This window comes from Polypterus senegalus, chromosome 15 (assembly GCF_016835505.1).
Source record: "Polypterus senegalus isolate Bchr_013 chromosome 15, ASM1683550v1, whole genome shotgun sequence".
Classification (NCBI taxonomy): domain Eukaryota; kingdom Metazoa; phylum Chordata; class Cladistia; order Polypteriformes; family Polypteridae; genus Polypterus; species Polypterus senegalus.
In genome coordinates this window covers 80,958,331-80,984,340 of record NC_053168.1, presented here as the reverse complement: position 1 = coordinate 80,984,340, position 26,010 = coordinate 80,958,331, and the positions used below count along the sequence as shown (strand labels likewise).

General features: G+C 37.2%; 1 protein-coding gene across 1 annotated transcript; it reads right to left on the bottom strand.

Moving 5' to 3' along the window:
* Positions 1-1,202: 1,202 nt before the first annotated feature.
* mios (missing oocyte, meiosis regulator, homolog (Drosophila)) lies at positions 1,203-23,872 on the bottom strand. Its single transcript, XM_039736718.1, has 11 exons — positions 23,792-23,872; positions 21,409-22,765; positions 20,515-20,613; positions 16,886-17,140; positions 10,824-10,993; positions 10,665-10,730; positions 9,425-9,583; positions 9,068-9,220; positions 6,230-6,434; positions 2,180-2,309; positions 1,203-1,724 (listed from the first exon to the last, which is right to left on the bottom strand). Exons 2-9 carry the CDS (start codon positions 22,703-22,705, stop codon positions 6,366-6,368), a joined length of 2,268 nt encoding a protein of 755 aa, XP_039592652.1. The 5' UTR covers positions 22,706-22,765; positions 23,792-23,872; the 3' UTR covers positions 1,203-1,724; positions 2,180-2,309; positions 6,230-6,365.
* Between the last annotated feature and the right edge of the window lie 2,138 nt (positions 23,873-26,010).

Sequence of the window (26,010 nt, the reverse complement as noted above, 5' to 3'; positions counted from 1 at the left end):
ACATTACAAAGAGGTCAAATAGAAATTCACATGAACACAGTGAGCTGTGAAGGTGCAACAGCACAATGATATATTCCCAAATTTGATTCCCATATCATATAAATGCAGCAGTGGGTTGAGAAAATGAAGCAATTATTAAGCCATTAACTGCTGTTCTAATATTAAGTGGTGGGCTAGTACATCGGTTCAGGAAATTGGCCTGGTGCTGGACTGCCATGTCACATGCAACCCTGTCACATGCAACCCTGTAAAAAACATTTTCAGAAAATGTATTTTATCTACATTTTTCTACCTTTTAAATCATTTCCATTAAAACTCTCAACTTACTACAGCTGTACTCTAGATATGCAAGGTTAGACATTTTTGTCATTCTAATGCATTTTTAAAGTATGATAAGTGGAAATGTACAAATAGTGCTATTTAACTTTATAAACTATTAGTTGTGTTATCCATCTAAGATGGGCAGAAATCCAATTAATTAACGTAGACATCACTGTTAAAGTTTGCAGTGCTCCATGCAGTGCAGATGTCTCTGTTATGCAACATTTGGTATGGGATTTGTAAAAACAGTGTTAATGTTTGTCATACGCCATCTATTGGAATGACAAACGCAATGCATTTTATTACTAAAAATGTTTGTAATGCACCATCTTTTGGAATGACACAGACATAGCAACCGGATGGGCACATTGACACTTATCCTTTTATTAAAGTGGACTAGTAAATAAAATTTTGTAGTTTATCATTTGATGATGATCACGATTTTATATTCAGTTGGTCAGTCCATCCATCCATTCATTCATTTTATGTTCCTGCATATCCAAGGCATAGTTGTGGGAGAGCGGGAACCTATCTCAGCAATCACTGGGCGCAGGACCATCTTAGGGCAAATACACACAAACTAGGACCAAATTAGAATTGCCAACAGGTTATACATGATACACAAATGTGTGGTAAATGATCGATCTGAAGTAAAGAAAAAAAGCTTTTTTAAAAATAAATGTTACATTATCATTTTTATAACACACATGCATCTTGATACATGATCAAAAAATATCCCTCCATTCACAGATGTCTTTTCACCACTTTATTATATAACTTTTATTTCACTTTTCCTTTATTATCCAAAAGTTTTCTGCTCATAATTTTAAAAAAAACCTACTAGTAAAGAGTTTTAAACTGTTTTGAGAACAACAAAATGCTTGTTTCATGGACAAAAAGTCCATTTTTATTTTAAATATGTATCTTTTACAAACAGTTGTACACCTATTTACAAAATAACACAGCTTTACACAGTAAGAAACAGTCTGTGCCATTATAAATCTAACATTGATTATAGTAAAAGCACCTCCAAAGGAAAACAATTTTACTGGACTTTTAATGAAAAGCTGTTCTTGATGCTCCTTATTTTCTGTCCCTTCAATGATGCTTAGTCTTATGTTTTCCTTGGCAGAATTTAAGATGATCATTTTTATTTAGGGATGGCTCTTCTGAAAAGGAAACCTTCAGCTTTAATAAATGGAAACATGTAAGGCACTTTCATCTTCATTTCAGAGCACCAGTCTTTCAAAGAGAATCCAAACATTTCAATTGTTTGATTTGTTTTTCCTTCTGTGTTTATCATGTACTTCTACTGGGCCGTATCTGACGGAGTTAAGCTGCCGGTAGTATCCAGCTGCATACACTTGCAATTACAGGCAGACACTGGGCACTCAGTGTGATCTCTAAAAACAAAAACAATACAAATGTGCTTTATTTTTTAAATCTGTTGAATTAGGACAATGGCTGCATCAAAACAAGCAAAAATAACTAAGGTTTAAATCTAAACACAACAGAAGCCTCCTTTCAATTACAAATTTACTGAAAAACTCCCCTTGACCTGGGATATTTGCATTCAGTGGCACCATATGCGCTGAAACTTGAGTCAAACTTTCATCTTTCACTCCATTTTAGTGAGCATTGCCATGGCTATTAACTCTGTAGCCGGACTAACTATTGTCTGATTAGTTTGAAACACTGTTAACCTGGTAACTAAGTTTTACAGTCCATCTTAGTGACATCTGTTTAAGTCTCTGAGAATCAAACTGCTTAGTATAGATTCAAGTGTAACTTCTCATAGTTTTTGAGTTTTGCTACACATGCATTACACTGTAAATAAAAAAACGGCTTATTTCCATACCTGAACCAACTGAGCATATGCCCCGCATGGCCTCCATGTCGACAGTTATGGCACCAGGTGAACCAGTTATTAAACTCGGCCAATTTCTTGTCTTTACTGAGATCAACCTTTTCATCGGACTTTGCTGTCCCTTATTGAAAGAAAAAAAATTCAAACACCCATTAAAATCATTACTAAAAATGGCAACCATGTAGATTTCAGTTGTTGTGCTTCATGGTTCACTCTTTTCGAAAGTGCAGAAGTAAAAAAAAAAAAAAAAGTACTTTTTCCAAGCAATCAAATTGTATAATAAGAAATATATTACAAATAGAGATCTTATCTTGCCTGTGTGATGTGCATTTTTGCATTCATAATTTTAACACTGAGGCTGCTAAAGCATTAAAACTTTGGCAGAATGAAAGACTAGATAATAATGTTTGGCAGTAGACCTTCAGGCTACTGTATACCATAAAATTAATCAACTGTTAAAATAAAGCATGTTGTTGCAATATGTGCAGCTACTTCTTGCACATGACCATTTTTAAGCTTTAAGTTAATATTAATCTAAAACATTAAATTTAATTCATGGTTAGAAATTCATATTGCACATAATCTATAGTCTATACATCCATTCATTACCCAACCTGCCTAATCCAGTTCAGGGTCTCATAGAAGGAAGCCCAGCCCAGCAGCACATGACATGATCCTTCTCTGGCTAAGGTGCCATTTCTTTGGTATCCTTCAATAAGGGCGCGTAAATAAAGGCGAGCTTCAAAAGGGCGACCTCAATTGGGCGCAGCGAATAATGGCAAACGCAACAAAATTATTACAGAAAATTTATTAGATAAAGGCAATGGTTGAACGTATAAAAAGGCGAAAGCAAGAATATAAAAACATCCAAAATAATTAATGCATGAACTTCTAATAAACTATTTCTGGAACAAATTTGTGAAGAAAATTTATTAGATAAAGGCAATGATTGAACGTATAAAAAGGCGAAAGCAAGAATATTAAAATATCCAATTAATTAATGCATGAACTTCTAACAAACTATTTCTAAAGCTCTCTATATTTTGTTGTTTTCTGCTCTTACTCATTGTTGTGTTACACTTTAAGGTGTAGATTATGTGCAATGCCGCGTCCAATTGAGGTCGCCCTTTTGAAGCTCGCCTTGTTGTGCGCATCCTTATTGAATAGAGCCCATTTCTTTTCTTATATGCACAAATTAGAGTTGAGGAAGGAAAGTGAAACACTGGGTGAAAAGGAGAATGTGCAGACTCCACAGCCCAGCATTTGAGCCTGGATCTCTAAGGCAGCAGAACTACCAACTAAGCCACCGTATTGCCTCACTTATTATTTATACATTTTTATTGATTTAATACTTTAAATGACTGACAACTGTTACATAATTTCAGATTACAACAATCCGCAATAAAAAGGAAAAATTCAAAGTGTGTTTACACAACTTTCTAATTTTTAAGGGAGGAAATAAACTTCACCTGTTTTTTCCTTTATTATCTCTATATATAGATAAATAAATAACAGAGGAAAAGAAGTGAATGGAGGAGTTAAACTGATGCTTAAGGATCTACATGACCAATGGAAAATACGTAACAGTGAGGGATGATCATATGAGAAGTCAGCACAAGAGCACAGGCATCCCAAGTTGACTTTCCACAACAGCTACACTTGAAAACACAAAATGCACCAGCTAGCTTTTTCTCTGCCCTACTGCCCTCAGAAGATAGCAGAAAAATAAGATGATCATATCATGTCTTATTACCCTCACTGAATAGTGAACAAAGAGCATTTTGTGTACTTTCTATCTGAAGAGTATAACTTAAAACAAGTAAGAAGTACATCAAGAAAGCTAATTTGTGTTTTCTATTAAATATCATTAAGCCATTGTCATGGATGGCCGGGGCCCTTGCCTGGCCAGGACACCTCTACCTTGGAAAGACCGGGGGAGCAAGTGTGGACAGAGCATCACCTCCCCCAGAACGCTAGATGACAGCCCCCTTGGAGGGCAGTGATACCTCGGACTCTCACAGGGCTTCAAGGGAATTGGAGTTCGTTACAGCCCATTTGGAATCCGAGTGCGCCGCCGCCAGGGTGTGCTGCAGTTATTCCTGAGCCCTTATGGGCGGTTCTTCCACCACACCCGGAAGTGCAGCCAGAAGTAGGTCAACAAGCACCTAGAGCACTTCCAGGTGACCTATATAAGGGACCAGCAGACACTATTCCGGGAGCCAGAGTCAGGTGGTAGTGGACGAAGATTGCCAGAGAAGAGTGGTGGAGACGGAGAGAAGAGGAGCAAGAATTGTGGTGTGTCGTGTGGTCATGGGAACGGGGAAGACGTTCCACACAATCGAATAAAAAATACAAACATTTGTGTTTTTATAAGTGTGCCTCCTGCGTCTGTCTGTGTCAGGTTAACTGCTGGTATAGCGCCATCAGCTGTCATGCAATGTATTGTCATGAATTCTTTATTTATCACGGTTCTAGAGAGTGATATTAAAGTCTTGTATATTTTGCTTACTACTACTACTACTGAGGTGGTGTTAGCCTAGTACTCCTTTATCCACCAATGCAGCCAGGTGTTTTTCAGTGTCTGTTCATACTTAACTACTGTAGAATATTCTTTGTACTGCTCGCAGAAAATGTGGTCTCACCAAAGATACAATATGAAGCAAATACTACTGACAATGAATAACTAGTTACTATTTAAACAGCCATTTTACTGTTGATGAAATCCTTCACTCAGAATTCCACATCAGCATCTTGTTAGGACATTGATCCTTGTTAAACAACTTGAGCCATCTTCATCACAGATGTTCCTGGCAAATGTGTTGTAGCTATTAGCATTCTTTCATCGTTACTTGGATCTTGATCTCCAGCCACAATTGTACATAATCTGGCCTACAAAGTATTTTATGCAAACCCCTAAAAAGGTTGTCATATTAGCTGCTTTGTTAAACTGGGAACCATATATACGTGGGAGCACATGATTTTTTTCCCACATTTACCTTAGTACTTCCACACGTACTGGCCATTTTATTTTACATGCAATATAATAATAACAATAATTAATTACATTTACGTAGCACTTTTCTAACTTAATCCAAATGTTTTGCATAGACAGTGGGGAACAACTTCAATCATCACCAACGTGTATCATCCACCTGGTTGATGTGATGGCAGCCATTCTTGCGCCAGTAAGCTCACCACACATTAGCTACTAGGTGGTGAAGGGGTGAGTCAGTAAGGGATAGGGCATGATTAGGGGCCCAGAATGACCTGGCTGAGGAGAGCAATTTATCCAGGATATCGGAAAACATCATTGTCTTTTCGAAAAATGTCCAGGGATCTTTTATGACCACAGACAATCCAGACCTCAGGTTTACATCTCATCTGAAGGACAGCACCAATTTTTACAGTACAGTAACTGAGCTGCATTGGGGCATTAGGATCATCACACTGATCACAGGGTAAGTGACCCCTGATAGCCTCACCAACATCTTTTTAAGTAGCAACTCAAGTTTTTTCCTAGATGATTTCATACCCAAGTACTGGCCAGGCCAGGTTCATGTGGATTGCCATCCTGATGAAGCACCTCTACAATGTAAAAGTCTCATACAGCCTAACTGTGTTGTATTTAATCAGATTGTACTTATACTTATTTTATTATAAGTATACATTTTTTCACTTGTTAACATGAAGCGGTATATACTTTTGATGTTTAGATACATTCTTACTACACTATGTTTAGCTTACAGACAGAACTAAAAGAGCAAAATTAGGTATATCAAGAAACAGGCGCTAACTTGTTTTTTTAAAACATGTTAAAGAAATATGAAATTGCATATGGTCTCCCACTTTAAAAATCACAACTGAAAGAATCTTACTTGTGTGGGAGGGAAACAATTTGACAATTACATTTCAATGTAATTTCATTTCATTTTCATAACTTTATCAATACAGTAGATCCACAGCTTGTTTCCTTATTAAAATGGTAACAAACTATCAGCCTCAATAAATTACATTATTAGAGTACACAAAGGAAAACATTACCTGGACAGCTGGAAACGGGTGTCCCCATGTTCATGAGACACAGAGCACATCGTGGAAGGGGCTTGCGACACCCTGGGCAACTTGTCACTTTTGATTTAGTTGGAGAACCAGTAACTCCATATTGACTAAAGTCACGTCACTGATGTGGCATGGCTGAGCAACTATAGGAGATGGATTTCCCACAAAAATTACAGCTTACAAATACCTAAAAAACAAAAATCGACAGCTTTCTTTACAAATATAGGCATATACAGAATAAATGCAGTACATATATGTAGGACTTTTATATAAACATACACACACATGCACACAATAAATACTACACGAAAATAATAATAATGATACTTTTTATTTATATAGCACCTTTCCCATACTCAAAGCACTTCACAGAGTCTCAGAAGAAACAGCAAGGTATACACAGGGTGTCCATAAAGTCCGTGTGCAATTTAAAATAGTTGTAACTTTGTAAGTATACAGTACAGGCCAAAAGTTTGGACACACCTCCTCATTCAATGTGTTTTCTTTATTTTCATGACCATTTACATTGGTAGATTCTCACTGAAGGCATCAAAACTATGGAGTTATGTACTTAACAAAAAAAGGTGAAATAACTGAAAACATGTTTTATATTCTAGTTTCTTCAAAATAGCCACTCTTTGCTCTGATTACTTTTTTACTCTCTCTTGGCATTCTCTCGATGAGCTTCAACAGGTAGTCTCCTGAAATGGTTTTCACTTCACAGGTGTGCCTTATCAGGGTTATTTAGTGGAATTTCTTGCTTTATCAATGGGGTTGGGACCGGCAGTTGTGTTGTGCAGAAGTCAGGTTAGTTGGATGATCATTTATTTTTCAACAGGACAATGACCCCAAACAAACCTCCAGGCTGTGTAAGGGGTATTTGACCAAGAAGGAGAGTGATGGAGTGCTGTAAATGGTCATGAAAATAAAGAAAACACATTGAATGAGGAGGTGTGTCCAAACTTTGGGCCTGTACTGTATGTGATAGAAATAATCTGTAAAAAGGATTAGAAAGAAGACAACACTTACATTTTTTATTGTTCTTGTTAATTTTCAACATGTCCACCATCATTACTAATACAAACGGTAATACGATTCTGTAGCTCTCCGAAAATATTTTCAAGCTGATTTTCAGTAATACCAACAATCACATCAGTTATCCTAGCTTGCAAGTCTTCTAAAGATCAAGCTTTGGTTGAATAAACATTAGTTTTCACATGTCCCTATAAAAAGAAATCCAATGGAGTCAAATCTGGTGAACGTGGAGGCCAAGAAAATGGTCCCCCTCTTCCAATCCATCTGTTAGGGAATGTCTCATGGAGAAACTGTCTAACATGCAAAGCAAAGTGACAAGGAGCACCATCTTGTTGAAACACTGTATTCTCTGTCAGTCCTAATTGTTCAAGTTGAGGACTAAAGTAATTTTGCAGCATTTCTAAATAGCTATCAGCATTAACAACACTCCCTTCAAAAAAGAAAGGCCCTATGATTCAATTTTTTTTAACTTTGGGAGAATCTCTTTCATGTTCAACAGATTCATGTGGATTTTCAGTTCCCCAAATACGGCAAAAATAAAACTTCTAAAAACAAAAAAACAGATACATCAAGCTTTCTAATCCTTTTTACGCATTCTTTCTATTACATATACATACAAAGTTACAACTATTTTAAATTGCACACAGACTTTATGGACATCCTATATAACACTGGATATAAATAATATCTGCATAGAACACTAAAACTGATACATTCAGAATATACAAATAATATAAGAATATACAAACCATTAAATAGAATAAAAGAAAATAAACAAGAGTAAAATACTAAAAGCAAAACAAGAAGAAAAGCCTGAACAAATAACATAATTTATAATATAAAACACACAAACGCATTATCCTGAGTATCTGAACAGAGAGGTCAAGTTAAACACCTTCCTGAACAGATGAGATTGAAGTTGTTTTTTTAAAAGAATGACTTGAGTTAGCTGATCTAATTAGTTTAGGGAGGTCATTCCAAAGTCTGGGGGCTATGGACCTCTGTCACCTATAGAGTGCAGGTTAGTGGGTGGAGCACATGAAGATTGCAAGAATTTGTGCACCTCAGTGGGTGAACAGAGCATAGTGATGGAGAAGGTCACTGATACAGTCTAGTGCAAGGCCATTTAAAGCTTTGTGGGTTATTAATAGAGTTTTATATTCAATCCTGTAATACACATGGAGCCAGTAAAGGCGAAACAGGACGGGTGTTATGTGTTCACTGTTGCTGGTCCGTGTAAAGGCTCTTGCAGTAGAATTTTGAATCAACTGGACCTGTGACAGAAGACTACAAGTGGCACCTGCCAATAGGAAGTTACAGTGATTAATATGGGATGTGATAAAAGCATGGACAAGTTTCTCAGCATTGGAAAAGGAGAGGAATGAGCAAACGCAGGATATGTTATGGATGTGGCACTAAGAAAGTTTCTTAATATGGTATAAGAAAGAAAGGGAATCATAAAATAACACAAACACTCCTTTCATTACTGTGCTTTAATGTTCAGGACAATGTTTGATCTACATCAATTAGTTAATGCATCTTGAAAAAGTTTCCATCTAGGCAAATGCTGCCGGGAGAATGTTAGTTGTTGTTGACTGCATTAATCGTGACAGACAATTCCTTCTTGTGTATATTCAAGTCAGTCAATTGGCAACCCTAATATATCTCAGGACTTTTCCTTTCACAGCCTGCTGTGCCACCATAAGTTGTGGTTGCTAAGATTTGTACCGTATGCATTCTGTAGTTATTCAGAACAGATGCAATTGTATACATTTCTTTACTTACTTGTGCTAGGGGTTTAGAACTAGGGTCCAGTTTGCTCCGATGGATATCAAACTCTGCTCTCTTGTGCCAAAATCTCCAAGCATCTAACAAATTGCGATAGTTTTCAATCCAGCACTGGACTCTTGGGTCTTTAACAACCTCTCCTGTGGAACCCTTGAAAAGGGAACAAAATTGAATGCATGAGTCATTCATTCAAATTCATTGTCTCCGTTTTAAATACACCTGCCAAAAAATGATTTTTTTTCTTTTTAAATGTGTATTATAAAACAATTGTATGTAGCGCCTTGTTTAGCTACTGCTCATGATTCTGAATAAATACTTCCTGCAATGGCAAAAGAATATGTGGAACTACTTTACCTTAAGCATACAGAAACTTGCAGTCTGCACATCACCAGTCCTGTCAACATAACTCTCCATAAGATCAACTCCATCTTTTGTTAGGCCTGTAAGAAGTATTCCTTCAAGATTCCCAGCATCCTTCATTTCACTAGTCAACTTGTCAATGTACCGTGGTAGCTAAAACAGTCAAATTTAAAAATGAGATGTAATTTACTACACTAGAACACAAGTCAATACCACTGGAAGTTTGCAAGCAGCCTCAGAAAGAATAATTAACTAACTTAAAATAAGTTTTACCAGTCAAAATAGACATTTGTAAGAACATAATACTTTTAAATAAATGCATTGTAATTTTAACTTTCTATACAAATGAAAATGAAAATGAGCAGGAAAAAAAAATCAAAGAAAGGAACCAAATCTGGACAGGGCACCGGTCCACTTCAGGACCCAATAACGCAGATACTCACTCACACAATTCTAGTTTAAAAAGTCTCCAATAAATCCAACACACTCATTTTTTATACATAACCAGAAAACCACAGCACCTGGAGGAAAGAATTATGCAGATATGGGGAGAAAGCATAAACTCCACTCTGGCAGTGAGTGATTCAAGCACCAATTATTTGTAACTTTTAATGCAATAAATATTTAAACTAATAATAAATACATTGTGAACATAGAAAATAATGGTAGTGAGCACAGCAAGCAGAATTACTGCTCACTAACCTGGATGGATTTTTGCCTTCTTTATATTAAAGCTGGAAGAAGGACTACTTTTAAGACAATTTTACTAACTATATTTCGCCATATTTATAAATCTTTCAAAACAGCAGTAATCATTATTATTGCTTTATTTTAATTTCTATTAGTGGAAAATACTTTTTCTTCTTATTAAAATATTTTGTCATTTAATACGGAAATATTGCCCTAGATGTGTAGAGCATCCATCCTGTAATGAATGCTTTGCATCTAAACTTTTTAAGACATGTTTATTTGGGCTTTGCAGATATGTTCAGCCACCCAACACTAAGTTTTCTTTCACATCTTAATTTGTACTATCTGAAGCAAAATGTAGATGCTAGATAATATGAGTGAGATGTGAAATATAGTGCTTTTTTAATATACTGTATTTTAACTGAAAGGAAGTCACGAATATGACATGCACAGTCTAAAAACATTGATTACCTAAAAACTAAAACTTTTGTTTGTTTGAAAAATTGGACAGATACTTTTTTTTTTTATTTATCCAGAAACTTACCTGAGAATCACTGAGAAACATACAAGCAAAGGCCACTCTATCTCTTACAGCAACACGGCTTTCATACTGTATGCAAAAGGGAGATTGGTTTTATTACACATTATATATTCAATTCTTTAAATTGCAAAATAACTTTACATTAGTTAAAAAGCAACATACCAGTACAGCATCATAAGAACCTCGTTCACTTGTGAGAAAAGCAAACATCACAGACAGATAAGGATTTTTTAACTGTAATCTTGAAGTACTGCACATTTCTCTCCAAAGAGAATTTGTCTCATCAGTGTAACCGGATAAAGCCATTGCTACGACACTAAGATTAAGATCCCCTGCAAAAAATAAAGAGATGCATTTGTAAAACTTTAAATGCTTTACGTGAGTAAAACTAGAATTTTTAGATTAAATAGAGCTCAATATGCCGAGTTAAATTACTTAAAACTGTCAACAAATATTTCCAGTTTCATAATAATACAATGCACAGATTAAATTTAATTTATACCCTCACAGCTACCAATCACCACCCTGTACCACCCTCAAATTTCACTGTTTTTAAGCAGCGATGTCAAAAAACTTTCACAGCCCCACATTTCAGTAAACCTTTCTTGTGGTGTTGAGTTGTTTCTGGGGTAACATGACCAAGGAGTACATTGGAAGGATGTAAATCTCCTAACACACTTTAGCAGTTCCACTTTTCAACATGAGCTATGTCATTCAGTTGTGTAAAAGCATCTTGGAAAAGGGTCAGAGACCGCTAAGCTAAGGACACAATTCAAAGAAGGATGTTAACTATGTAGCAGTATTTGGAAATGAGCATAGAACGGACTGTCTGACTGCAAACTTCTATACAAAGGCAGGCTTGTCTGAAATATCTTATTTAAAGAGCATTTCAAAAACTACGTGACAGGAACCTATTGACTGTTCTTTTTCATTTTCTGTAACATTTTAGTAGTATAGTTTGTCATGCATGTGTTCCTCCATTTTTAAACAACTTTCAATATGTGAAATGAAACCTCAATCCTGGCTAGTACCTGGGTTGGAAACCTAAGTTGCAGCACTGATTGGAAAAGAGAAAGCACCATGATGTCTGTTAACAGTGAAATGTTTACTGATTGAAATAATTGTGGGGAAAAAACACACACAAATATAATGGAGTTCTGCTCACAGGTTTCTGAACTGTATCTATTTACCATATAATAAAACATTACTGTGTGTGTGTGTGTGTCTGTGTGTCCAGTCCCTCTGAGCAATCGGATTGGTCAGTTTGGTTTTGGTGGCTAAGTGATATGAATGATGACAAGATACTTTTGGGATGCCTGATTGTGACTTTTATTTTTTGCAAAAAAGAGTTAAAATGGAGCATTTCAATGAGAGCAAAGCAAATAATTTACTGAGTGGTGTTGAGTTGCTACACACTACAGCTGTCAAATTATACCTAAATTCTGGTTTGAATACTCATATTAAAAACAAGTACATCTAAAATTATTCAAATGTAGGTTAAAAGATCCCAGTGCTTCTACATGTATGCTTGTATTTAACGTGCCTCTGTATGCTTCGTTGGTATTATTTTTGCTTTTTTTGCTCATGATGTATCACATGGAGCACGTATGACTGATGCTCCTCCACAAAAAATGATTTTCTATGCATGGAAAGCGACCTGTTCAAACAGGGAACTGGGACACTTCATATGCCTGCAATTCATATATGAAACTGATATAAAATCACTCACAGTTCCTTAAACAAGTCAAACACACTTGTTACTATAGTCCTCTGCACCCTGCCCTTCCTCCAGCCCCCTGACACACTGTGTACCTTTCTGCTTGTGCAAAAGCCAGGAAGTCTGTGCCTATCCATATTTTATACAAGTCATGGAGCATTGAGTCTTTTCACAATACAAATGAGCAGTTACTGAAATGAACTAAATGTTGCATTGAAATGATCTTTAAGTATTCCCTCCTCATTATATTTTTTTATTTGGCATATACTTCCATTAACAGCAACTATAACATTTTGCTGCCAAGTAAAAAAAAATAAAATAAAAATACACAGCAAAATTTTAAAAGGAATCATAAGAAGCTGAGGCTATGGCTAAAAAACAATAATAAGCAGCTTATTGAAGATACATCACGAACTGGCCAATTTGATAAGTTTGCACAGTGCTGTAACGGTAGTCAATTAACATACAGTTTTAAACTAAATGGAATTCTTTTACAGATTCAGCATAAATATAACACACGCAACCTTAATTTTTCATTTCACCTTTGTTTTGGAAATTGTGTGAAGCAAACAGCCTTGAAAAGACAATTGTTGGTTGAGTTAGCTAAATATGCTTTCCTGACACTGAAAATGCTGTTTAAAATGTATTGCTAGTACATTTGTTAACCCAACAGCAGACAAGTGCGGCATATAAATCTGTGCAAACGAACCATTAAAAATTGTAAAAACACTGATTGTGGTAGTGATATAAAAAAAACACAAAAGTACTGCAGCACAGCGTGTCTGGAGTGACACGAAAGAGAAATGTTAGTGTTTGCCTTTGATTAAGAATTTTTTTATATAGATTCAAATCTGAATTATGTTCGGTCTGACAGCCCTACTAAATACTAACGAGGTGAAAAAATCAAGTTGCATTCAAAGATGGAAAGTATTAGCAAGAATACAAGGGATGTTTTCTCCTATTGGTGGTAGTCAAAAAGGTGTCTGAGAAGCAGGCTTTATGGGAACAAGATTGAGAGAGGAAGTGCCAAGCAAGAAAGGTTGAGACACAAGAGGAAACTGAGGAAATGTGCAGGAGGAATGCTGAGAATACACGAAGGGCAAGAGATAATATTTTAAAACTTAACAGTATTTTATTACCTGTATGCGTAGCTAATAATACTACTACATGAAAAGCTTGTAGGATTTAAAGTTACCAATAAAGAAGTATGCCAGCTGTTCTGGAGGAAAGTTTGAGTCTTGGGGGTAGCAAAGTGCATCTGCCTCATTATAAGAAACAGAACAAGAAGAGTAAGTCAGCAAGTGAAACCATACACTACAACACTCTTCTGCATAACATATCAGAGTAGCCACTATCTACTTCATAAGTTTAGCAACCATGTTTCTATTGGGTACAGAAGAAACCTCCATCTGCACTTGATTTTTAAAAGCATATCTATGAATCAGCATGTATTTAATTTTTTTTTAGTTTACAAAATGATTAGTGTTGCTGGAATGTGGATGGACTATAAACCTGAATTGGGAAACTCTACTCTGGGGCAAATTCCCTTTCCCTGTCACACTTCCATTTCTATCTTCACACTACAGACAGTTCTCAGTTTGTCCATACAATCATCAATTCAGACATTTTGGCTGGCAGCAAAATCAAAGGCTCATGTCTAGCTTCAAAGGAAACTTTTAATACATTCATTCTGCTGAAACATAAATCAGACCAAATATGAAAATGTCAATTTTGCCACTTAAACTAAAAATGGTTTTCAGTCGCCACCTATCACATTTTCTGATTTGTACAATATTCCACTTATGTAGCTTTATGATTGAAATAATAGGACAATCCCTCAGGATTAATAAAGAATCTGTCTATAAAATATCACACGTGATAATGGTATTTTATTTGAATGTAACCAACAATCATGCCACTATAAGCGTGTTTTATTCCAAGCCTGACAGCTCCCAAGTAAGACGGAACAATCATCAAACCATTAGACCCACCAACGCTGGGCACAAGGCATGGGCCAAACCGGGGTGAGGTGCTAGTCTGTCACAAAGTACATTAATTATGGGTCAGTGTGGAAAACATACTGTATGTATCTTTGGGATGTGAAAGGAATTCCACACTGCCTGGAGAAAAACTTGCATAGACACTAGAAGAATGTGCAAACTCCACACAGACACTGACTGAGCCACGATTTGAACACTGTCTCTTGCCGCTGTGAGATAGAAGAGCTTATTGTCAAACCTTGTTTTGTTTAGTGTCTCCAACAGAACTTTACATTTGTATATATCCTGTATATTGCCATCATGTGAGAGGCCGATGTTTGGCTCTAATTCACACTTGCTTATTACTTTTGAATTGTCACTGTATTTAAGTACAAAGACAAAAAGAATAAAATATAGAAGAATGCTATAAAGTATTCTTGTTTTACTCTGTATCTGACATTCAGTTAACCAAGAAAAGAAAAACCACATCACACACTGATTATACTGCAAGTTTCCTAAGATAGTGCAGTGCCCTCTTTGGTAGGTTTAATGGGCTGTCTTTAACTACATATCCTAAAATAGCATTAGCAAACCCAGAATAGGATGTCTTTATATTTTTCTAGTAGCTTATGGATATTTTTGGCATTCTTGACTCATTCTTAATTGGTTTTAAAATACAACCTGACTTAATCTCACATCCTTGACTTTGAAAATGGAAATCCAGAGAAAACCATTACAATTTAAGTTAAGCTTTTTATTTTAAGTTAAACCTTATTAAAGTCCTTCCTTGTTTTACTTAGGAAGGGTTTTTCTCATTTTAAGTTAACTTTACAGTACATAGTTAAACTAGAACTGCAGCAAAGCTATTAGTATATATCAAGCAGTAAATTAAACCATCACGATCAATTGGGACCTAACCTAGTATTGCTGATTTTTTTTTTTTTGCTTGACCTAATGCATGTGGTTATCCATGCTGATCATTAATCTGTCATTTAATTCATACAGTATGCAGATTTAGTTCTCTTCCTTATAAGTACAGTACATGCAGGGTTTGTTTCTTTACACTGTTACAACCTACAAGCTTAGTTACAAATGTAATATTGTGTACTAGCCGACGCCCGTCGTAGCATACGGCGGTGTAAGAATAGGAATGGAAAACGGTGAGAAAGGAATTCAGAAATCAAGAAGAAAGAAATACTTCTTGAAAGACGCAGTTGTGAATAGGTGTTTTGCTGGAGACAACAGATAATGAATTGAAAGATCTAAACCTAGAAAAAGCCACGTACAACTGACTGTGGCTGAAGACTGGTTGTTGTAGATTAACGCAAATCTTTGCAAACATTTGTCCTTGGGACTTGTTGATAGTCATGGAGAAGGCGAGTCTGAGTGGGAATTGTGCGTGTTTAAATTTAGAGATTGGTGTCGGAAGGAAGGAGAGAGATTCTGGGAATTAAGATTGCTTCAGAATTTTGGATAGCTATCAGTTTGCACTCAATAATCTCTTACATATATTTCTCTTCTGGTTCGTCCTGCTTTCTCTTCAAACCCGGCCCCCCCAACACGCAGCCCACACAGCATTTCTCGATTCCTATTCCTCCTCTCCCAAACCCTTCCCCACGCTGCCTGCGGCCTCCCATACACCCCAATGCCGCTTTTCTCGATTCCTAGTCCTCCTTCGGACTACCGCGTTCCCCGCTCCTCTCTCATGACCCCATTGGAGTCACGTCATCGCCGAAGTGAAAGGTTACGCGGTCAGGCTAGATATAGGGCGAATATATTTCTCTTCTGGTTCGTCCTGCTTCCTCTTCAAACCCGGTCCCCCACATGCAGCCCACATGACATTTCTCGATTCCTATTCCTCCTCTTGCAAACCCTTCCCCGCGCTGCCAGCGGCCACACAGCATTTCTCGATTCCTATTCTTCCTCATCCAAACCCTTCCCTATGCTGCCTGCAGCCTCCCATACACCCCCACACCAATTGATTCCTATTCCTCCTTTGGACTACTGCGTTCCCCGCTCCTCTCTTATGACCCCATTGGTGTCACGTCACCGCCGAAGTGAAAGGTCATGTGGCCAGGCTAGATATAGGGCAGATATATTCTCATCTGGTTCATCCTGCTTCCTCTTCAAAACTGGTCCTCCCCACACGGCATTTCTCGATTCCTATTCCTCCTCTTCCAAACCCTTCCCCACACTGCCTGCGGCATCACATACACCCCCACGCCGCTTTTCTTGATTCCTATTACTCCTTAGGACTACTGCATTCCCCGCTCCTCTCTCATGACCCCACTGCCGAAGTGAAAGGTCACGCGGTCAGGCTAGATATAGGACGGTGATGTGACGAGGTCTGAAGAGGAAGCAGGACGAACCAGAAGAGAAATATATATAAGAGATAATAGTAATAAGTGAAGAAACATTAAGATCCTATTAAGTGAATTTGAAAATCTCTTATACAGCCCAATTCCCCATATTAATTAAGCCATTTGTTTATATCTCATATCACCCATTCAAAAAAGATTCTTTCTAGCCTTTTTCTGAGGTTGCTCCCTTGTTCAGAATTTCTATTGATCTTCGTATATCCAGGTTAAAAAGGACAATAGCAGCTGCACGCTCCCATTCTCCTTCCTGTTCCAGAGACTGAAGAAATGGTTCCACATGAATTTCTGGTCCCTTTTTAATCCAGCCACAAAGTTGCAAGGCAAGACACCTTTCTTCATTATGATAGCGAATGACATCTGCCTTCAGCTCAGATCCATTCCAACACCTTGCATTTTCTGTTGAACCTGTTCAATAAAGTTTAAACAATGAAGTGCATACTTACATGTCTGTACATTTCAAATACTATAAACTACAAGATTAATATATTATTAAACCAAAACGTTATATCAAACTGGTAACTTGTTCATTCTTCATGCAATTATTTGTTCTTACCATCTGAAGTTATGTGTTTGCAAAGCAAAATTAGCAATTCTTCAACTTCTTCTGAAATTTAATTGACTTAACGACTCCTCAAGACAGATGATCTCCATCTATCCAGTAATTTTTTAGTGCTTTAGATTTATTTCCCAGTAATTTTTTCCATGGTCCACATAATCATCACAAATAACTGAAAGACGATATATCTCTGCTCTATCTCAGAAGGAACCTTTCACTAAATTTAAGGTGTGTTTAAACAAATTCAAGGCTTCCTTAGATATACTCTAATGCATATTTAGCTTGGAATATAACATTATCAAGTTCTGTATTTAGAGTTTCATCCATCACCCTACTTTTAAACCCACTTAGTCCAATTCACAGTCACATGAAGCAGAATTCTGAGTAGTAGTGGATGCAACAGAGTAATATCTCTTGGACAGTGTACCTACTGTATAGTCCACTGTCCAGTACAGTGCATATGCAAATACGACAACATATACGACCACACTATGACAATTTAAAGGTAAAGCTTGATCCCACAGCACATCTTTGGACTGGTGGGGTATTGGGGGAGCGGTTGGAGGGGGGCAGCAGTGAAACTGGAGTCTTAGCAAAAAGTTCTTTACACAAATATACTCAATGTTAAATCCAAGTACTATGAAGCAATCATGCTATCCTTGTTGGGAAATGTGCTGTAGGCATTTACAGTGCATCCGGAAAGTATTAACAGCGCATCACCTTTTCCACATTTTGTTATGTTACAGCCTTATTCCAAAATGGATTAAATTCATTTATTTTTTCCACAGAATTCTACACACAACACCCCATAATGACATTGTGAAAAAAGTTTACTTGAGGTTTTTTGCAAATTTATTAAAAATAAAAAACTGAGAAAGCACATGTACATAAGTATTCACAGCCTTTGCCATGAAGCTCAAAATTGAGCTCAGGTGCATCCTGTTTCCCCTGATCATCCTTGAGATGTTTCTGCAGCTTAATTGGAGTCCACCTGTGGTAAATTCAGTTGATTGGACATGATTTGGAAAGGCACACACCTATCTATATAAGGTCCCACAGTTGACAGTTTGATAAGACAAAGATTGAACTCTTTGGTGTGAATGCCAGGCGTCACGTTTGGAGGAAACCAGGCACCGCTCATCACCAGGCCAATACTATCCCTACAGTGAAGCATGGTGATGGCAGCATCATGCTGTGGGGATGTTTTTCAGCAGCAGGAACTGGAAGACTAGTCAGGATAAAGGCAAACATGACTACAGCAATGTACAGAGACATCCTGGATGAAAATCTGCTTCAGAGGGCTCTTGACCTCAGACTGGGGCGAAGGTTCATCTTTCAGCAGGACAACAACCCTAAGCACAGAGCCAAGATATCAAAGGAGTGGCTTCAGGACAACTCTGTGAATGTCCTTGAGTGGCCCAGCCAGAGCACAGACTTCAATCCGATCGAACATTTCTGGAGAGATCTTAAAATGGCTGTGCACCGACGCTTCCCATCCAACCTGATGGAGCTTGAGAGGTGCTGCAAAGAGGAATTGGTGAAACTGGCCAAGGATAGGTGTGCCAAGCTTGTGGCATCATATTCAAAAAGACTTGAGGCTGTAATTGCTGCCAAAGGTGCATCGACAAAGTATTGAGCAAAGGCTGTGAATACTTATGTACATGTGATTTCTCAGTTTTTTTATTTTTAATAAATTTGCAAAAACCTCAAGTAAACTTTTTTCACGTTGTCATTATGGGGTGTTATGTGTAGAATTCCGAGGAAAAAAATTAATCCATTTTGAAATAAGGCTGTAACAACAAAATGTGGAAAAAGTGATACGCTGTGAATACTTTCCAGATGCACTGTAGTTTTCAAGCACATAAATACAAAAGTATCAAAACACAAATTCATAGTTTCAAATTAAAGTCTCTACCAGAGAATATTAAAATATACCTGTTAATCCTGCTCAGTTTTTCAACCTTAGTCCAACAAAGGATAGTTGAAGAAAATGCACAAAAATACTGTATTTTGCACAGAGAAACATTTTCTCAATTTCTACAAAACTTGTTATTCTATTGCAGCTCTTCAAATATACCACTTTACGAGTGACTAATTCCTGTACATGTATAACTGCTGTTGCAAGCAGAGCCTTCACCAAACTATGAATTGTCTAACTGCCATATTAGAGAGGATCTAATAGTCTTAGCTTTTAAATTAAAGTTAAAATACTCATGATGTAGCATAGCATAACCTTACTACAACTGCTGCTTTTTAGTCCTTCCCATTTTCTTTCTCAGATTTGTTCCCTTTCATAGGCCTTAGTACACCCTTGAGTAAACGCAGTGTTATAAATAATGGACAAATAGTCAGACTACCTGCTGAAATTGCCCTCATTTGCCTGTGCTATGATGCTATAGTTGGACTTGGCTGAATTACCAATCTTACAAGATTCAACAATCTTAGAAATATATTTTAAAAAGTATGTATGTAACACATATACATATGCATGGATTATTTCAATACATACATATGACAGTCACTCAGTTACATGGCCTGTTACATAAACATCAGCACACCAGTTGAGCTACTGCTCTCTTTTGTTTACTATTATAACTAATATGGTCTCAAAACCATAACAAAGTATATTAAGCTCAAAGGGCAGAGGATTATTCTCAAAAATACAAAGAAAAATGAACTATGTGATAAAATAATAGTAATCCATATTAATCACACATGTATGACAATTATAATTTTATTTATACTAAAGCCTTAGACAAACAGGCACAGTGATGGGTAATTTAGGCTCAGAATTCCAGGGTCCTGAAACTCCTAAGTTCCTAAAGTAGTCATAATTTCTGTAAAGTCTACACGTTCTTCCGAAGTCACATGACTTTTCCCTAGATACTCTAGTTTCTTCCCATATCAGAAAAAAAGAACATTTCAGGTAAACTGGCTACTGCAAACTGGTGGAGTATGAGTGAGGGTGAGTGTGGGTATGGGCATGAATGTGCCCTGCAAGGGACTGGTGTCCCACTCAGGGTTGGTACCTGCCTTGCACCCAATGCTGCTGTGTAGGCTTCAGCTCCCTGTGACCCTGAAATGGAAAGAGCAGGTTGAGAAAATGGGTGGATCGATATGAAACTCTTCATTAAAACAAAATGATACTCAAAGAATCATAATGCATAATGGAACAAAAGCAAAATACACATTTTATAGAGAGATGTTTAAATTGACTTCTTACCTGAACCTGCCTTCACAATGTTTTTAATTCCAGAGTAGACAATTGGATGCTTGTTCCCAAGAGGTTTTTGCTCCAAATCTTCTGTATATTGTTTCATAAGTGTTATTCGTATAGGAAAATTAAAATGATAAATGTAACAATGTCCAAAAAAAAAAACCATATTCTTTTCAAGTTCTACATGTGATCTCATTCTGAACGTGAGGAGTATGTGCTTTGAAATCATCGTGTCATGTTAGTAAACCATTTCAATTGTTCTTATCCATGCTCCTACAGAAGTATCACTCTGTTTGTTTCAATATTACTATTACAACTAATTACAAGAGCTTAAGGTGTCCTTGCTTCACAAGAAAGTAATTCTTCAGCTAAACAACTATTTAGTCTAAGTTACACATGCTTGCTTACCTTAGACTTTACAAAAGCAGACCTTTATGCTGCAAAACAACACCCTCAACACAACACTGAAAACAGAAAACACCTTTACATGTTAAACAGTAAATTAAACAATGTCAAAACCATTTAATATACTAACTTAAAAACCATAATGCTTTTCTTAGTTGAAATAAATATTTTCTTGGTATTATATTAATATGTGAAATTATAATTCATCTGTCTGTTCATCTATTATTTGAGCAGCTGTTTGATGTATGAGAAATTATATTAATGTCTAATTTCTAAGAAAAACAATTTGACTCAGTCCAACTTTGACTATTGAGTACATAAGGAAAAAAGACACAGGCAGAAGGTAATATACATATTGACGAAATTTCACATTTTCCAATCACCAGTCGTAACCTAAGCACTGAAACACTGATTTCTTTCCCATCCTACCTAAAGAGTATTTATTGTGTAAATATTCAACATTAAATGACACCAGCGCATACATGTAAAGGATATAATGTAAGGTATACCAGAGGGACTTGAGTTGTGGGTCATCACCTCCTGCTAACAGGTGGTTCTTCCAGACTTGCTCAGTGTCATGACCATATCGAGAAAGCGCTCTCTCTCTCATTTTGGTGGAAATATCCTTCTCTGTAGAGCTCACCCCAGCTTCTTCAGTGCACTCATACAGATGTCTTCCGCAGGCCCACATGAGTGAGGTTGTGGAACTCCAGGCAAACGAGATGCGCTCAAAAACAGTAAAGTCTACCATTGAACGATTTGGTGTTACCACAACCATGCGGTTTTGGCTTGACGGATGCCAAGCAAATGAAGCAAGGTAGTTTTCGCAAGGCTGCACACTTCTCTCTATGATAGTGGGCTCAGTTTCATCCCCGATTGGAGTCGGTGTGTGCTGCATATCATACAATCGTATTACATTGCTATCTCTAGTTAAAGTAGCTAGTAAACCAGTTCTAGTAGGGCACCACGCAACCTTGGTTAAAGGTTTTGGTTGCTCAGTTAATGTCAACACTGGCTTTTCAAATTTTCGAAGATCCCAAATTGCCACTTGTCCTTCAAAAAATGAAGCCACACGGTCATGAAAGTGAGGATCAACAGTCACCCCTTGAATGGCTTTTGTGTTCACAAACATTTTCTGGCTGGTGTTTCTCAGGTCAAAAATAGCTAAATTGCGGTGCATTCCCGCAAGCAGCAATTTTTGATCCCTAGGTAGCCAACAAAGTGAAAGGCAAGCATCATTTTGACCCAGTTCATAAAGGGGTTTGGTCACCACTAAATTACTATCTGTATCACCAGCTGAAAGTCGGATCTTCTCTGCTGTAACTGAAGTTTCTAAGGTGAACTTACTGCTAATGTCCCATATTAACACAGAAAAATCTGCTCTGTGTTTATCCAGTCCGGCAGCCAGCCAATTACTCTCTACTGGGTTCCATGCCAAGGTGTTACACTGTCGCGCGTGCTTCGGAACAAACTCTTTCCCCATTAAATCTTTACATTTTGAATTATGACTCTGTCCAAGGCTAGTAAGCACAACTCTGCCGTTGGCCTGACCAACTGCAAGCAAGCATTCTGGTTCTGGTTTGGGATACCAGGCCACACATTTCATATACGGTGTGTCAGAATTAATTGCCAAAAGTGTTGCTGCAGTTTCTTCAGAAAGTCTAAGAGCTCCTGCCTTTGCTTCAGAACTCCCGACAGACTCAATGCGATATAAGCTGAGCTCAGAATCACAAATCACATAGCGATCCACGTGATGTGGAGACCACAAGATGTCTGGTTTGGAGCCACTCATCTTTGAAGTAAGGGAAGCTCACAATTAAATTATCCCAGGTGGCTGTGCATAGATGATTCCCTACAGGAAAAAAAATTACAATAAATGAAAAGAGAAACACGCAAAAATAATATAATACATACGATGGGTCAATTCGATTTCAGGTGTGTGTGAATGTGACTTGTAACTGATTGGCCTCCAGTCTTGCATCGTATGGCGCAGAGCAAGTCCTCAAAACCTTGAGTAACACAAAGTGGGTAGAGACAACAGATGGATTTACATAAATTTCACTAAAAATAGTGAAATAATAAATGTTATATTAATGCTACGAAAATGAATATGTGTATTTGTTTTACAAAACCAGTTTTTTTTATTCTACTATATACGTTTTAAAATCTTTAAAAAAAATGCATTAGACTCGCAAATCCTATTAACTAATCAACCAGTAACAAAATAGAAACAAGACGTAGAAACCTGGACAACCTTTAAGAAGAATCTGATTGAGATACTAGGACTGCGTAGCAATTACCTAAAAAAGCGGGAGTGATGGACTGAATGGTCTCCTCTTGTTTTTGTCATATTTCTTATGTTCTAAAATAACTGAATTACGATGAGAAACAATCAATCAAACTTCATAATTTAAAAGTCAGGTGCTGTGCTAGTTTGACCAGGACTGGATTTAACGAGAATGGAGTTCAAGTTATGTCCAGCCTAGTCACCCGATCTGCATATGCGACTCTGTCAATTACTTGTCGGAAGAAGTTTATGTAGTAGGGTTACTTCTGAAAAATAAACTCACAAAAATCAGCATTGCAGAAAACGTAAAACACACATCCTCAGCAACTGTCAAACGATGCGGAAGCACACAGGATTTGAAAATTCAGTCGCTTTTCAATCGTATTTTATTACTTTACTTAAGATAAAAATCAACACCTAGGGAGTGTTACTGTCTAAAGGCACGTGAATAACAGGCCCGTTCTATCCAAGGTTAACATCAAATTCGTTTTTAATTGTCGTTTTGTTTATTACACATCACATATGTTTGTCAAATCTCATCAATCAACATATCACAATGACAACGATCTGTAGTATTTTATGAAATCGTACCAAGTGTAGACTTGAAACAGGCGCTTTACAATCATCAGGGCGCAGGAACACAATACAAATCATTCCAAATTGTTGTTACACCAAAATATACCGACTTGGTAACAGCGAACACTGAAACTAAGTTCCTATGATTTTGTGGTCCTATTGGAAGAAACAAAAACGGGGGATTATACTGCCATCTGCTGCCATTTACAGTAAGATCATGCGAAGTTTTTAGATTTTGCTTTTTTTCACTTTCCTTGCGTTTTGTTAAATACTGTAACTATTACACTTATTGAGCTTTGCTATTCATAGTTTGTTTATTACATCATGCCAAATGAAATCTTATTTGTGATGCAGAGTTGTGCCTAGCATTCCTCCACTAATCTTTGCTATATGCAGTTCCGATCCTCCTCCGTCCATTATTTGGGAAGCCAGTGCTTTTTTACAGGCAAAGATAGATGCAAGGTGTGAAGCATTAACCAAATGCAGTGCAAGCTCACACACACACAGCAACATAGCAAAAAGCCTTTGACACAGTCTTATACCAAAGATTAATTCTGTAACTAGCTACATGCATTAGAGGTAACCTATAAAACTGGATCTCAAGACGAATAACCAGAAGGAGACAAAAAGTGCAGATAAGAGAAGAATGCTCTACATGGAGTGAGGTCATCATAAACAGTTCCTCAGGGGTCTGTCCTTGGACCATTACTCTTTCTGATTTATATTAATGACACTGATTTCAGTATAGTTAATAAACTTGTGAAATGTGCCGATGATAATAAAATCTGACAAAGAAGAGGCAGCAAAAACAATTCAATTGACCCAGAGAAGCTTCAGAACTGAGCAAACACTTAGAAAATGCAGTTTAATGTAGAAAAGTGCAAAGTGCTATACATGGGGAAAGGCATTGTCAGTTATAAATGTAAAATGGGAGATGCTGTCCTACAGGAGGCAGCCTAGGACACCAGTAGAAATTAAGGGAAAGTGAATTTAAGCCAAAAAGCACTTCTTTATGCAAACAGTTGTGGGAATCTGGAACAGACTACCAAGACATGTAGTTGTAACAGAAACTTTAACAATCTTCAGGAAATATCCGGATGAGATATTGGCTACTAGCTAAACACATGAATCTGATGGACTGAATTGTTTCCTCTCATTTGTCAAATGTTGTATGTTCTCATGTATTCATTCAGTCAGGACCAACGGAGAGTCATCAATTGTGCTTAATACAAACATTTCTTGGAAGTGAGAGTAACGGCAACATATCCAAAGAAATACCTGTTCAACCATGGAAAGAACTTTCCACACATGAAGTGTCCAAGCTCCTAGTAATCTGAAGCTGGAAGGCAGAAGCACAAACTGCTGCATCACACGTAATCTTTCTGCCCCAAGTTGTTGAATGTAAGCATTGCTAAATGATCCTGCTCTACTAAGATATATTTTAAAGTAAGCCATTGACATTTATGTCTTATGTTGATATGGGGTCTCACAGGATGACTTGCTCCACTATATATACACATAGACTAAACCTTCCAGGTCTGGTGTCATATAGTCCTAATTAAACTAATCTCTTTAAAGATGTCTATGTTTATAAGGTCATTGTTGTCATGTGTACAGACTATAGTGAAATTCTTACTTGCGTGTGTCAAAGAAGATGTTTCCAGTCTCTTTGTGTCTCTTTGTGTAACAGCAAGCAAAATAGAAGCTGAGTATTCTGATATGCTGACTATGTATGTTAGTGTTCTTTCTTATTCTTTCATTTTTGGTAATATCCATGAGGCCTGTCCAACTATGTTAGTCAAACCTGGCTGACATGTTATGCCAAATATGAAAGGTTACACGTGATAGGTAAGTTGTGTCATTCAGTCCAATGTCACAGCTGACATTATATACTGTAGTTGTGCAACATTACACTATTGAATTTATTTACATGAAATGTTGCTTGATGCCAGTAGATTTTAAAAATAACTTGTAACAAGGAAGGGCAAAAAACCTTGCAAAGGTTTGGGGCAGCCACCCATATAATGTGTTCCAGGCTGCAAAAGCAAACAGGTTTTAGAGTGAGTAGTGTTTACAAGACAGAGTCCAAAACAGAACTAAAATTCAGAAGAAGGGAGTGAGGTTTTATAGGGAGTTTGGGGGAAGTGATGTCATCCTCAGGGCCAGGACCAGAAATGATGTCATCCTCGGGGACGGGACCGTGAAGTGAAGTGTCCCCTGCTAAGGTAGCGGCT

What these genes read in the sequence shown, in the direction of transcription:
- mios (XM_039736718.1), bottom strand. Translation starts at nt 22,705, where the DNA reads ATGAGTGGCTCCAAACCAGACATCTTGTGGTCTCCACATCACGTGGAT. An exon ending in GGGAGCAACCTCAGAAAAAG is followed by an intron (nt 10,994 to 16,885) that starts GCTAGAAAGAAT and finishes TATTTTTTGCAG; the next exon opens with GGGATCTTAATCTTAGTGTC. An exon ending in TGTTTCTCAGTGATTCTCAG is followed by an intron (nt 9,584 to 10,664) that starts GTAAGTTTCTGG and finishes TGACTGTTTTAG; the next exon opens with CTACCACGGTACATTGACAA.